At 41.3% G+C, this 14,760-nt stretch overlaps 1 protein-coding gene and 1 long non-coding RNA gene across 4 annotated transcripts in view; one reads left to right on the top strand and one right to left on the bottom strand.

Moving 5' to 3' along the window:
- Nucleotides 1–147: 147 nt before the first annotated feature.
- The window catches only part of LOC142489569 (uncharacterized), a 51,667-nt gene continuing 37,054 nt past the window's right edge, over nucleotides 148–14,760 (top strand). Inside the window, exons 1-2 of one of the 2 annotated variants that reach the window (XM_075590578.1) lie at nucleotides 148–428; nucleotides 13,120–13,277. In XM_075590578.1, the coding sequence (XP_075446693.1) occupies nucleotides 350–428; nucleotides 13,120–13,277 (237 nt within the window). In that variant the 5' untranslated portion in view covers nucleotides 148–349. The remainder of the gene's footprint in view (nucleotides 429–13,119; nucleotides 13,278–14,760) is intronic. The other variant, XM_075590586.1, reaches the window with a different exon arrangement.
- On the bottom strand, nucleotides 2,529–8,798 carry LOC142489561 (uncharacterized). Of its 2 annotated transcripts, none has more exons than XR_012799887.1 (2): nucleotides 8,092–8,798; nucleotides 2,529–3,285 (listed from the first exon to the last, which is right to left on the bottom strand). It is a non-coding gene; the product is annotated as an uncharacterized LOC142489561 (long non-coding RNA). The 2 variants fall into 2 exon arrangements; XR_012799888.1 differs by having other exon boundaries at nucleotides 2,529–3,294.

Genomic DNA, 14,760 nt, shown 5'->3' on the forward strand with positions numbered 1-14,760 from the left:
AGCAAACAAAAGCAGATAAACAAGGTGCATCTCAGGTTAAAAGAATCATACAGTGTGAGATACTGTAACACTGCTAGGCAACTTTTATTGATGGGTTCTTTCAAACTGGGCACTCCCTGCTCTCATAGCAACAGTGCACTCCCTGAGTAGCACAAACATCGGGCAATGATATCTCCCCAGACTGGAGCCTTATTCTCACCGTAATGTTTGGATCTTGGAATGGACATCTTTCAAGAGCACATTATTAATAGCATGAGGAAGCCACGCACTGGAGATGTCACCGTAGCCAACCCCTTCAGTAATTATTGGACTTGTCAGATACTGCTGGTATTTTTACTTCGGAGGAAATATGCATTGCATGCACCAGCTGCCCCGCAGAATGAACACATCCAAAAAGAAAGTTACATTCAACGAGCAGCCAGTTTATTGTAAGTATAACACCTATCTGCATATGTACAGTAACACAGATGACCTGGGTATCATAATGGCAACATGCATACTTGTGCGGGAAGTTTTTAATTAATTTGAAACTAATGCAGCCTAAATGATCTCCCGAGCAAGGGTAAGACCGTTCCAAAGCAAACTGTATAGAGGCTGTAGAGTGCATCTTCTTCACTCCGCATAGAGATGAAAGTGTAGTTTACCTGTTTTAAAGCTTCATGAAAAGTCAAACCGCGCTCATGCTTCCTAAAAAGGATCTTGAAGTAGATCTGCTCTCCCCTCTTGCTGCTGCTGTGGTGTGAAGGCACCCCTCCTTCACCAGTAGCCGCCGTGGGAAGACTCCAACGCCGGATAGTAATGCAAAAAAAGCACAGAAGCGCACCAAAGGTCAAGGTACATGTAATATACAAATAAAATAGTAACAAGTAAAAACTTACATATAAAATAATATAAGTCCAGTAGAGGCCAGTGCGCAGGTTTCCAGTTCAGTTGGATGGTAGGCGCAGGGGGTAAATGTTGAGACTCACTGTGGAAAGCGTAAATAAAAAACACAGTGTGAGGTTATTTTGAAACAGAATAACACGTGAATTTATTCAAGTCAAGTGCACAACGGAGACAGCTTCAAAACAAAAGCTCTCTAAATAATAACACGATATGCCATATATTTATACCCTAAATCCTAAAGCTCCACCCCTTTATGGGGGGGCTTGCACGTCACTAAACATTACCTCATTTTGTAATACATAACAATATTAAAGTTGATGTCATTTTGTAATACATAACAATATTGTATAACTACCTGTCAGCTAGAAACCATTCTGGGGTTAAATGGGATGTGCCTATTCTGTCGCCTAGCAATATGTTATGAGAATAAATTCTACTGCAAGAATCTAAACTTATCTCATGGGTTCTCATAACTTTTAGCCTGTTTACACTTTCAATTTGAAGCTGATTGGATGAGGAAGAGTCAATAAATTTAGCTAGGAGCAAAAATTCCATTCCTCTGCTTCACACATTTGTTTATACAGAAATGAAACACAGAAATTAGACTCACAAAGACAAGATGGCGGATTGAAATATTCACACAAAATGGCTTCATCCTAAATGCTGTTATGTTGTTATGCCAGACCCCCTAATGTCTCAACTTCGTCAGTCCCTCCTCTGATTCTTTAAAACATTGTTTTTTGAGAATTATTGGTATGATTTTAGTCCAGAAACACGTTGGGAGGCACAAGGGTGCTCCATCATTTCATAATGTTGCTTGAGGGTGTAGGACAGTGCACGAGGGTGCCTGCCAAATGTAGTCATAGTCTCGTAGTATGGCGTTATAGCCAAATTCTTTTCCGGAGTTAGAACATTGTACTTGGCATCTTCTTTCTTCAAGGGACTGCTGTAGATTGGTTCAGCAAACAATGGCATCATGTCTGCAGAGGGGGTTGCATATTTGTGGATCATGCCTTTGACAAACGTAACACAAACATAGATGACAACGAGTATCACACTCACACACATTACCGCATTCAAAAATTTCGCTCCTAGTGATCCTACCAATCCAGTCAGCCCCAAAAGGTCCCAGTCTGTGTCACCTTCCTTCCTAAGTCTTTCTTGAATTTCTCCTATCTTATCTAACTCATCTTGTACCTTGCCACTCTGATCTTGGATGAAAACACAACATTGTTCTTTAATTAGGGCACATACACCTCCTTTTGATGCTAAAATATAATCTAAAACCATTCTATTTTGTAAGGCCATAAGCCTGATCTAAACCTGTTCTTGGTTTAATGATGAAATTAAAAACTGCAAAATTAAGGCCACATCCTTCCTGTAAATTGTTATCTGACTGAACATACATTTTTACACAGGTTTCATTGGTTGGTGGAGACACTTGACCCATAAATTGATTCTTGTTCCTAGTGTGTGATACACCCTTTAAAGAGGTTCCCTTAAAAATGGGAAAATACAGAAATTATACACATAATACTTAAAACCTTATTTTATGCAAGCAACCTTTCTTTGGATATGCAGTTGCTAGATAAAGGAAATTGCATCTATCTCTATCATCATATACTTTCAGCTATTACTGAGAATTGAAGGGGTTTGGTATCTGTGGAAGCGAAATGCATGATCCTCACCCCTGCACGCATTGTATACATCATTCACTCTGAATATCAGAACAGACAATGTCTGCGATGGTCAACATGGCTGACTTATGATCCTTTCCTTGTGGCTGACACACGCTCCTGGGTGACCCCCTCCTCTCGGTGGAGGTGCAACACACTTCTGGATCAAAGTTTTGCTGCATATGACACATACATAGAGAGTGATGAGTACTGCCAAAACACATACAAGAGCTTTCACAAGCCACGCTTCCAGGAAACCAATCCTCCCATCAAGGCTCATTTCTACATACACCTTAAATTTCTAACTTAAACACACTCTAAAGAATAAAAATATTGAGTCTCTGAAAAATGAAATGTTCTGATAGAAATCAGGAATATTGAGTCTCTAAAAAATAGAATGTTTTGAGTCTTTGAAAAAATGAAATGTTCCTGATAAGACCAGGCCTCTGCCTGGTATCTTATTTTCCTCGTTGGTTAACGGTCAAAGTTTATGTCTCGTCAAAACGTTAACTTGATGCGGCTGTGCTTTAGATGACTTTGGTCTTTGGTGGAGCTGGAATGAGCTTTACTGTACTTTGGGTCCAGGGAAAGAACTCTGCCACTTTAATTGCTGTATTGGTGGTTAGTACGGGCCCTTTCATCTGGGATGAAGAGCATGCTTGTTTAGGAACTACTTGACCTTTAACTCCGTCTCGTGTAGGTGCACTTTTATCATACCTTATGCCTAGAGAGACTCAAAAAATATATTAGTGGCATACAATACTTATTAATTGTTTTATTACCAATAGATGGTCCTTAATTTGTTCCTTTGAACTACTGATAGTCATAAGTCATCCCATAAGTGTCTCATAGGGAGATAATTTATACCTAGGAACAAATTCTTGTATCAATGTGTTTACTACTGTCTTAACATCCGCATATAGACAGAGGTATCTCCTATTAATGCTCCTCATATTTAAAACTAAGCAGCTAATGTGGACTTCACTGTACTACAATCTAAGTTCCTAAGGCTTTGGGCCTCAGTCATTGTCAAACCAATTGCTTCCATAATCAACTCTATCCTGTCTACAGGCCATATCCCTAAGACCTGGAAAACTACCAGAGCTGTCCCAATCTTCAAAAGTGGGGACAAAAACACTGTCTCAAACTACAGACCAATATCTCTTCTCCCAATACACACTTGCTCTCATTCATGCCTCACTATCATCTCCTCCGATGCAAATGGTATCAACCTTTTCATAAAATACTAACTAACCTTAAAACTTGCCCCACAAATTAAACATCCCAATAGCCTGCACTCATGGCTATTATTTCACACACAGTCACTCCTACCACACCCATTGTGGCCAAGCACTGCCATCTACAGCACTTATTCCCTCACCTGCTATCTCTGTAAATTTCCCTTAAACCTTAGATTGTAAGCTCTTAAGGGCAGGGATTTCCTTTCCTATTGTCTGATTTTGCTGCACTTACTATTCTATCATAATTCCCTCTACTGTATTCTTTATGAAGTGCTGAGAACATTTTTGACGCTATATACTGTATATAAAGTCATACATTGCAATACACTACTATCCAAAGTCATGGACAAAAATGTGTTCACTCCCAATTAAACAATTACTATACTAAGACAAATACCCCTAGCCAATTCCAGTCAGGCCTCCACCCCAAACACTCCATTGTAACTATTCTGCTAAAATGTGAAATGCCTTGCATATAATATATACTCTGCTCACTTATGTAACTGTATTTGCCACTATATATCACCTGTCCTTTAACTCTATACCTAGAACATATCCAAAAATGAGAGGTGACTCCCAATGTACCACTTTGGCAAAACATTCTACAAATATTTTAACAATAACTACTGCTTATAATAAAATTGTACACCTATGGAAAAATAAATGGTTAAAAGTTATAAAATATATCACATATTCAGTTAATAGACAAATGATTTTGTATAAGACTTCACACTAATGTCTTGCTTTATATAATCTCTTTGCACAGTGCTGAGCACACGGTCAGCATTATTTTTTTTTTTAAAGACACTCAGAGAAAAATTTCAGAGCTTGTTTATCTTGGGCAATTTGCCAGCCCGGGCGTTTCGCCAAAAAAGACCTTGAAAGAGCAAAACAGATAACAAAACAGTTTCTCCGTCTTCTAAATATTAATTACTGGATTGAAACTTCAGCTCAAAGTTAAAAATGGAGCTCTCTACATAGCAATAAAACTGAAAAAATGTATGGCCTCTCAAAAATAAAAATATGGCCTCTCAGAAATAAAAAATATGACCTTTCAAAAATAAAAATATGGCCTCTCAAAAAAAAATAAAAAATATGACCTTTCAAAAATTAACCAACGGGCTTTTATATAGCTGAGGTTCATATAACTTCTTAACACACAAATAACGCCACACGCTCATGCTATCTCCCTCCACTCAGTTCTCTTTAATGCCTTCTGTATGAACTTTCATAGTTTCACTGATTTAATTCACTACAAATTTATGCTATCCTGTTGCAATTCTGTCCTTTCTCAAGCTACACAAACCTATTTCTTTCCATTAATCAACACTCATAAGTCTACCCCACACAAATTCTTCCTTCATCTCACCCCAGGACTTTTGCTGACTATTTTTAAGAAAGAGGTTGAATCCATACACCAGAACATTCCCTCTTCTTCCTCCTATCCTACTTTGCTTCCAACTCTCTACCTGCTTTCCTTGACTCTTTTTCCACTGTCTCAAAAGAGTGTCACCATCACTGTTGATCTCCTCTTCTCCCTCTAATCTGCTACATTTCCATTCTCCTTCAAACATGTAATAGTTATACCATGACTCAAAAATAGCAAGCTTGACCCTACCTCTCTTTCTAACTACTGAACTTGTCTTGCATTCTCCTGTTTGCTCCATTTTCTCACACCCATTCTCTCCTTAACCCTCTACAATCTGACTTCTGCACTGCTCCCTCCACGGAGACAATTCTCACTAAAATAACTCATGACCTATATGCTGCCCAAGACAGAGGTCATTACACTCTGCTCCTATTACTCCACCTCTCTGAAGCATTTGCCTCTGTGGACTACACTCTTCTCTTTTCTCTGTACACACTATCTCTAGGTGACCTAATAACATCTCTTAGGTTTAAATATCACCACTATGCTGACAACACCCTCATTTACTTTTCAACCCTTGACCTTACACCTGCCATACAAACCTAAGTTTCTGAATGTCTCTCTGTTATCTCATCCTGGAAGACCCTCTTTCGCCTTAAATTTAACATGGCAAAAACAGAGTTCCTCATACTTCCTCCCAAACCTGACCCTATTATCTCCTTCCACATTACTCTTGAATCTTCCATCCAGTAGCTCAAGCACGCTGCTTAGGGGTCACTCCCAACTCCTCTCTCATATTCTCCTCTTTCATTCAAAACATTTCTATAACTGTCGCTTTTTCTTCCACAATATCACAAAGATACACCTGTTCCTCTGTTGCTCAACTATTAAAAACTCTGATTCAGACCCTCATTATCTCCCCTCTTGATTACTGTAATCCCCTGCTATCCCAGCTTTCTGACTTTCACCTGTCTTCCCTACTATCTATCCCAAACGCTGCTGCGAGAATCACTCTACTCTTTAAACTCTGATTCTGCGTTTCCCCTCCTGAAATTCCTCTCCTGGCTTCTAATCAATTCCTACTGTTTCTGTATGCTCTCCCTACCTACCAAGTAGATTGTAAGCTCCTCAGAGCAGTGACATCTCTTTGCTCAACTTTTACTTTTATGTCTGGATCACTTATTCTATGACCTCTTACCTTTACCATTTGATAACTATATGATTACGACATGCACCACTCCTGTGAAGCGCTGAGCCTATTAATGGCGTTCTATACATGAAAACATACAATACAATATATACTTCAAACAATGCTTATGAGCTTTTACCCATATTTTTAAACACAAAATATTCCATGTGTTTTTACTGGTTACACACAATACAGAACACACACAATACAGACACCCAAAGAACATAGACACAAACTTCTCTCCTACACAGCGAATCAGCTTCTCATATAAATAACCTGCTTTTATTCTCTTTCTAGTTGCCATTAGAACAGAAGGAAAAAGAATATTTTCTGGTTCAAAAGACCTATTCGTGTGGCCAGTACGAACAAATCTTTTCAATTCCATTCTTTTTCTTCTACTCTCTCTCTTAGGGCTGCTCTGCAATTACTGGCAACATGTCCTACCTTTTTACACTTATAACACTTTCTGTCCCTTCCAAACACTTTCTGTCCCTTCCAAACAATATACACACAGTCTCTAATTGTATCCCAATTTCTGCATATAAACCTGTCATAAAAATAACCCTCAATATCTACTTCCTCAACACCACATATGCCCTAATTATCTATCGGCAAATTCACTTGCTATTTCTTTCCTATTCACTTTCTTTTTCACTTGTTATTATATTAACTTCTGTCCTGGCAATGGTAAAAATTAATACAGCGGGACCCTTCTGTCCCTCAACATAATTCTTTTGACCCATATTAAAGTAAGGTATGTTTCCCTGTGGGATTCAAAAACACACGAGACGGCACTCCCTGAGCCTATCAATCCCACAGAAAAAGACCCCTCTTTCATTTAAACATCTGCGCAATTAGTTGATAATAGTACAAACAAAAACAGTGCCATTCACTGGCCAACAAAATATTTATATTGTCTCTTTTCGTTCTCTGTATTCATTCTTTATTATTTTCGTCTGCAGACACACAATCCTTTGAGAATTTTTGGTTTCCCATTATTCCCCTGTTACAGAAATCAAATTTAATTGACCTGTACAATACTTCTTCGGTTACAGAAATCAAATTTAATTGACCTGTACAATACTTCGGCTACAGCAATCAACTGTTAATTGACCTGTACAATTTAGCGTTACAATAATCAACGCAAGCTGATTACGTACAACTCTTTTGGCATGTTATTGTTCTGACTAGTGTAAATATGCAGATAAGGACCTGTCACGAGACTGTTCCCCAATCACATTTTCTCACCATAACTATACCAAAGAAAAACTTGAATCACTTCAGCGGGTCCAACCCAGTCCTGATAAACCTTATACTTTTATAACATGGATACAGATAAGACTTTCTAACCAGATCTCCATGAATAACTCACTTGGTAAGTAAATGACAAAACAGAGCAAATGTACAATCAGGGACCCGTCCTGCTCAGACAACAAAAATATTTATCACAACCCAGGACGGTCTGAAAACAATCCCTTTAAGCACAAAAACACTCACTTTCATCACCAAAACACCAAAACCTTTAACGGGACTCTTACCTTAGCCCCTAACAACTCTTAACAACTCTTACACTTTAAAATGAATACAGGAACAGAGAATAATAAATTCACGTGAAACTGCTAGGGATTCTTACTCGTCACATCAGATAAGACACCGTTCAAAAATCAGCTCCACGCACCACTCAAAACAATTTAATCAGGCTGTTTGTCTAAAAAATGCAGGTAGCCTTACCTTGATTCATATGTGAGCTCAGATTTGAGTGATGGAGGAGTGATTCATCCGGGTGCTCGATTCCGATGATATTGAGTCCCTACTTCGGAATGCGCCATCTGTGGAAAGCGTAAATAAAAAACACAGTGTGAGGTTATTTTGAAACAGAATAACACGTGAATTTATTCAAGTCAAGTGCACAACGGAGACAGCTTCAAAACAAAAGCTCTCTAAATAATAACACGATATGCCATATATTTATACCCTAAATCCTAAAGCTCCACCCCTTTATGGGGGGGCTTGCACGTCACTAAACATTACCTCATTTTGTAATACATAACAATATTAAAGTTGATGTCATTTTGTAATACATAACAATATTGTATAACTACCTGTCAGCTAGAAACCATTCTGGGGTTAAATGGGATGTGCCTATTCTGTCGCCTAGCAATATGTTATGAGAATAAATTCTACTGCAAGAATCTAAACTTATCTCATGGGTTCTCATAACTTTTAGCCTGTTTACACTTTCAATTTGAAGCTGATTGGATGAGGAAGAGTCAATAAATTTAGCTAGGAGCAAAAATTCCATTCCTCTGCTTCACACATTTGTTTATACAGAAATTAAACACAGAAATTAGACTCACAAAGACAAGACAAGATGGCGGATTGAAATATTCACACAAAATGGCTTCATCCTAAATGCTGTTATGTTGTTATGCCAGACCCCCTAATGTCTCAACTTCGTCATCACAAATCAGTCCCGCGCGCTGGGACCAACTGGCTCTGCAGAACTCAGGTGTCACTTATATACAGTCACTCCAAAGTGAATTAATAATTAAATAATGTGTTTAATATGCACAATAGGTGCAATTAACTATAAGAAAGTTAGGGTATACACATTATTTAATTATTAATTCACCTTGGAGTGACTGTATATAAGGCCCCCCTATAGGTGTCTTAAACTACAGCCTGATGAAGCACTGAATTGTGTGAAACGCGTTGCGGAGTTCATTCAGTGCACACATAGGGATCCAGACCCTTGGCTGTATAGTTTCCTGCCTCCCCACAGAGGTTTGAGCCAATTCCATCTGGTTCGCTCGAAGTGGGATGAGTGCTGGAAGTATAGAGAAACGGCGATTGTGGTGGACTACTCAATACGGGTCCTGCGAGAAGCCGCAACCCGGAAGTGACACCTGAGTTCTGCAGAGCCAGTTGGTCCCAGCGCGCGGGACTGATTTGTGAGTCTAAACATTTACCCCCTGCGCCTACCATCCAACTGAACTGGAAACCTGTGCACTGGCCTCTACTGGACTTATATTATTTTATATGTAAGTTTTTACTTGTTACTATTTTATTTGTATATTACATGTACCTTGAAACTTGGTGCGCTTCTGTGCTTTTTTTGCATTTCTGTTTTAAAGCTTCCAGTGACTTAGCTCCAGATCAGAAACAACGCTAACACCACCCTAACTCCTGTTACTAGTTTTAAATACTTGGGCATATGGTTTGACTCCCACTTAACATTCGGATGCACATTGATACCCTGACATCCAAAACCTATGCCAAACTAGGGGTACTTTACAGGAACAAATCCTCCCTAAGTCTGCCGGTCAGAAAGCGTATCGCACAGCAGATGCTAATGCCAATTATCGACTATGGGGACATAGTATATGGCTCGGCACCCCAAACCCACTGTAGCAAACTTGACACCCTCTAAAATTCAATATGCTGTTTTGTTCTCCAATGCAACTACAACACACTTTACAGCGAAATGCTCAAAGAACTAGATTGGTCAACACTGGAGTCTAGGCGCAAAGCTCACTTTTCCTGTCTTGCCTTCAAATACTTTCTGGGCAAGCTACCCGTCTACCTGAACAAGCTCCTCACCCCAACCACATGCAGCACTTATCATCTGAGATCAGACTCCAAAAGACAGTTCATGGTTCCAAGGTTCAACAACATATCCAGCCATTCCTCCTTCTCTTACCGTGCACCCCAAAACTGGAACAACCTACACATCCTCCACAACCGCCACCAGTTTAAGTTCTTTCAAAACTAAGGCTATCTCACATTTTAATCTTGTCTGTAACTGTTACATACGCACATAATATATATTATCTTTAACTGTGCATGTAATGTCTTGTATATAATGTATACCCTGTTCATTTATGTAGCTGTATTTGTAACCATGTACTATTTGTCATCTTAACCTTATACCCAGGGCATACTTGAAAACGAGAGATAACTCTCAATGTATTACTTCCTGGTAAAACATTTTTATAAATAAATAAATACATAATGAGCTAAGCGAACGGGAATGGCTGTAAATGGCCAATCCCTCTTAGGGCCAAAGTATATACAGTGACATATTATTAGGTTAAAGATAGGCAACTGATGCCTTTTTGGCATCTCTGAAACCCAAAAGTATTTTTAAATCATTTTTTTAAAGTTATTATATAAACACGGTGAGCTGAGACTTGGGACGGGGTTGATTTTCTCTGGCTAGTCCCTGGTGGCACTGGGTGTACAACAAGCTGTTTGTACAGGTAAAGAGAAAACCCTCTCTCCTTCTCCCCCCCCCCCTCTTATCTTTATTGGATCCCTGATAAGGACCGAGTGGGATAAGGTTTTGTCCATAGTGAAAGCGAGCGCTACAGTGCTGCTGGCCTCGTGCAAGCTTTCCTCTCCTGCAGTGTGTGGACTGTGGGTTTTTGGAAAGCGAGCGAGGGGGTGCGCGCGGTCATGATGTGGAGGGGCGTGTCAAGGAAGTGTCATGCATGAGAACACGCCCTTAGCATATAATAGCAAATAATGAAATGCATAATGCCATGCAATTTACAGAAGTATTCTGCAAACATATATACACTGAGAAACAAAAAAAAGTGTTCCCAGCACTCAATCAGAAAAATACATGAAATCGACACTAGATTAAATTATGCTATCAAAAATAAATACAGATCTGGCAAATAATATGCAATGGACAATGATGCTATTCTAGTCTATACTGTCAAACCACAAATGGTATCCAGATAACATACTGCGTGTAATAGGCAAAAAAGGAAGGGATCTTCAACTGTGAAGATAGTCTCAGTGCAGCAGGTGTCTGGTCCCAGACTACCTCTAATCAGGATGCAGCCGTGCCCTGACTGTGTCCCTTGCTTACTAATGCTACAGAGGCAGTGTCCCTATCTTATGGGCCTGTCCCTGTAATAACCACAAGCTGAGGTGAGTCGGGGCCTAGCTGGGGCCTACTGGGGGTAATCTGGCCTGGTACAGGAGTCACAGACCCCTGCACACATACACCCTACCCTGTTGGCATCCCAGCTCCGACTGGCGTGCTTCTCAGCGCGCCAAATGTATCTATCTCCTGCAGGGGGAATCCTACAGCTCTATTGGCTGATTCGCGCCATGGTATGAACAGCCCCTGAGGCTGCTGGGAGCTGTAGTCCCCATGCGGAGCTCGTGGGTGGAATGGCCATTGCGAGGAACATTCTGCGCATGCGCAAAAGTGTAGCAAGATGGCCGCCGCACTCACAACCTTCTCCTGCGCATGCGCGATCTGAAATGGCTGCCGCAACTCCCGGCACTTAACTGCGCATGCGCAACTATGCACAAGATGGCGGTGCCCTGATGAGAGAGCCGGCGGTGCCTCTGGCGATTCCGTCGCCCGCCGCAACTGCCCGCAGCACCACCCATCGCAGCGAAGGCAAAGGGGGAAGCAGGAGAACCGGGGGACCTGGCTACAAAAATTAAATATAATTTTTTTCTCTTCTGCTTCTTGAAAAGGAAAGACATTCATAATAAGAGATATCGTATGTGGAAAACACCAAGATAGAAGTGGGTAGGCATTGGATGCACATGGCACAGTAACTTTCTTTGGGTTGCATATGGGCAAATACTATACTATGCTGGGTGACAAGTTCCAGAGAGGAGGTGACTATAAATGTGTGTAATTACAGACTTGAAACCTAACGAGTTCAGTTACTGTTTTGCCTAACAACATGCTTCTGTGTGGTGCGCCAGGTTTTACTGTATTTTACTGCATTTCACACAGCAATTAGATGCCCTGTACCCTGAAGTAGGGCTAAATAATATTATCATCATCAGTCTGAAGAATTGTTCCATCAATGTTTCTTTAGAATTCAACCATCCTGCTTTGCAATTACTTTCAATTACCTCCTGTAAACAGAATGTCTAGGGTGCTTGAGTGTTTATGACAACCATGGAAACATACTTAGCATTACACACAGGTGAGAATGATACTTTATACGTGCTTTTCACTCTTATTTGCTACAGTACATATAGCTTTTTAAAAAGTGGCATGTTCTCTTAAGAGCGTTGAAGCAAGGCCGCGTCCATACTCTGCGCGATGCCAACAAAATGTCGTACCTCTATGGGGCAGGCCATAAAACGTGCGACCGCGCTAGCGATGCAGAGAGACCACACAGCAGATTTTCCAGGAGACAAATAATTTTGTTTTGGTCACGTGACGGCCGGGTCACGTGAGCGGTTCAGCCAATGAGGGTGAACCAGCTTCTTGACGTCACAGCCACGTCTCCCCGTCGCCATCCCAAAGGCCACGGATCGCCTCTGGGGGCAGGCGCGAGCGATGCCACGCACTCCGTCGCACGCTTACTATATCCACGGCCCTAGGAAGCAGAAATATATTTTCTGGCAACTTTTAGATTTGTGAGTCTTGGAAAAAAACTGTTGTGCAGTTTTAGTGGTGTTTGTTGTTATGACATTTGCAAGTGAGCTTCTTAAATTATCTTAATTAGCAAAAAAACACGTTTTAAAAAGAGAAGATGTTACATGCCAGGGTCATTTCATTTTATTGATACTGTAATACAGTATATATGGTGGGAGCACCCTGATCACTGTGTCACCAAACTGGCATTATATCATTAACATGATTCAGTTCTAGTAATAATGACATTAATATTAATGATGATATTATCAGACATTTCATAAATGGCCATGCATTATTTGTGGAAAGACTTACTGACTTAATGCCAGCATAGGCCCTAATATATGTTATTATTTCAGTAGGTTCTGGTGCAAGAAGGACTGATAATCACACCCATTCTGGCATTTTACAGCACTACTATCCGCTCATTGTGGAAAATCTCTCTCTTACATCTTCACTGTACAGAAAACTGAAGGAAAATGGAATCTTAACAAATGAACAGATTGGATTAATTGAGGTAAGAAGGCTGTAGTGTTCATGGTTCTTGTTATAGTATAAAAAGAAAAGTGACTTTTCACCTTTAATATAATGACCGCAATTCAGGCACCAACGACATAACAAAATCTAATATTGGAAGAGACTAGAAACTAGTTTACTCACTTCAGCATTCCCAGTATTGTTACAATGCTCCATGTCACCATGACAAGAGATCTCCATCTAGTTCTGGTGTTACAAGTTACCATTTTGCATAGAGATACAGCACTGTGTAGGAAACAATGAGAGGCCTGAGACATCACAATGATATGCAGTAGGGATGGCAATACTGCATTTCTTTACCTGCAATCAGGGCTGCTGACAGGGGGAAAGAGCCAGGACAACTGTCCCGGGCCCAGTGACTGTGGGGGGCCAACGGCTGGACAAAGCCGTTGGGCCCGACCTCTTGCCATGCCCAATTTCTTTGCCCATCTGCCGGTCCTCTCATTGCTACCGGGCCCAGCTCTCCCCAGCTGCCGGACTCCCTCACTGACTGTCCCACGCCAAGCCTCTGACGCAGGTGCGCGCCAGGACTCTCTGACAATGGCACGTTCTAAAAGCAAGCTGGACTCAGCTTCTGGCGCGCACTAGCGTCAGAGGCTCGGCGTGGGACAGTGTCAGTGAAGGAGGCCCGCAGTTGGAGGAGAGGTGGGCCCGGCAGCAAGGAGAGGACCGGCAGCCAGGCAGAGCAGCTGGGGGAGAGCCGGGGCAGGATAGGCCTGAGACCATCCCCAAGGTAGGTACTGTAAGTTTGTATTTATTTGGTGGTGTTTTTAAAAAAAATGTATTTTGGGCTGGGTGGGTGTTTTTTGTATGTATTTGGGATGGGAGGGTTTGGTATGTACAGTATTTGGGGGGCAGGGAGGTTTGGTCTGTATGTGGGTTAGGGGGCTGGTATGTATTTGGGGGAGGGGTGGTATGTATTTTGTGGTGGGGTTGTGTGTGTGTAGGGGAGGGAATGAGTGTGAGGAGTGGGGTAATTGATGGAGGGGGAGAGAGTGAGAAGGGAGAGGGTGTGAGGGAGTGAGTGAGGAAGAAATGGTGTAAGAGTGAGACAGAGGGAAGACGAATGCATGGGAGGCGGGAGGGAATGAGTGTAAGGAGGGGCAATTGAGTGAGAGTGGGGTAATCGATGGAGGGGGAGAGTGAGGGAGTGTGATGGAGGGGAGAGAAATACATGGGAAGAGGGGGGGTAAATAGAGGGGGCTCGTGAGATGTGAAATGGGGGGGCTCGCAAGACCGCCGACACAGGGGGGGGGGGGGGGGGGTCCGGACATAACTCTAGTCCTGGGCCCCGGGAAATCTGTCTGTGGCCCTGCCTGCAATTATTGTGCTAATTATAAAGGGTAGTAACTGAACCCAACAGGGTCCCTTGCCTCTTTCTTTGATACAAATTACTTTTGTGAAATCTACTGTATGAAAATCAAAGTGTCCTAGATGCAAAACTAGCAAAGCAGCTATTAAGT

Source organism: Ascaphus truei, chromosome 1, assembly GCF_040206685.1.
Source record: "Ascaphus truei isolate aAscTru1 chromosome 1, aAscTru1.hap1, whole genome shotgun sequence".
Classification (NCBI taxonomy): domain Eukaryota; kingdom Metazoa; phylum Chordata; class Amphibia; order Anura; family Ascaphidae; genus Ascaphus; species Ascaphus truei.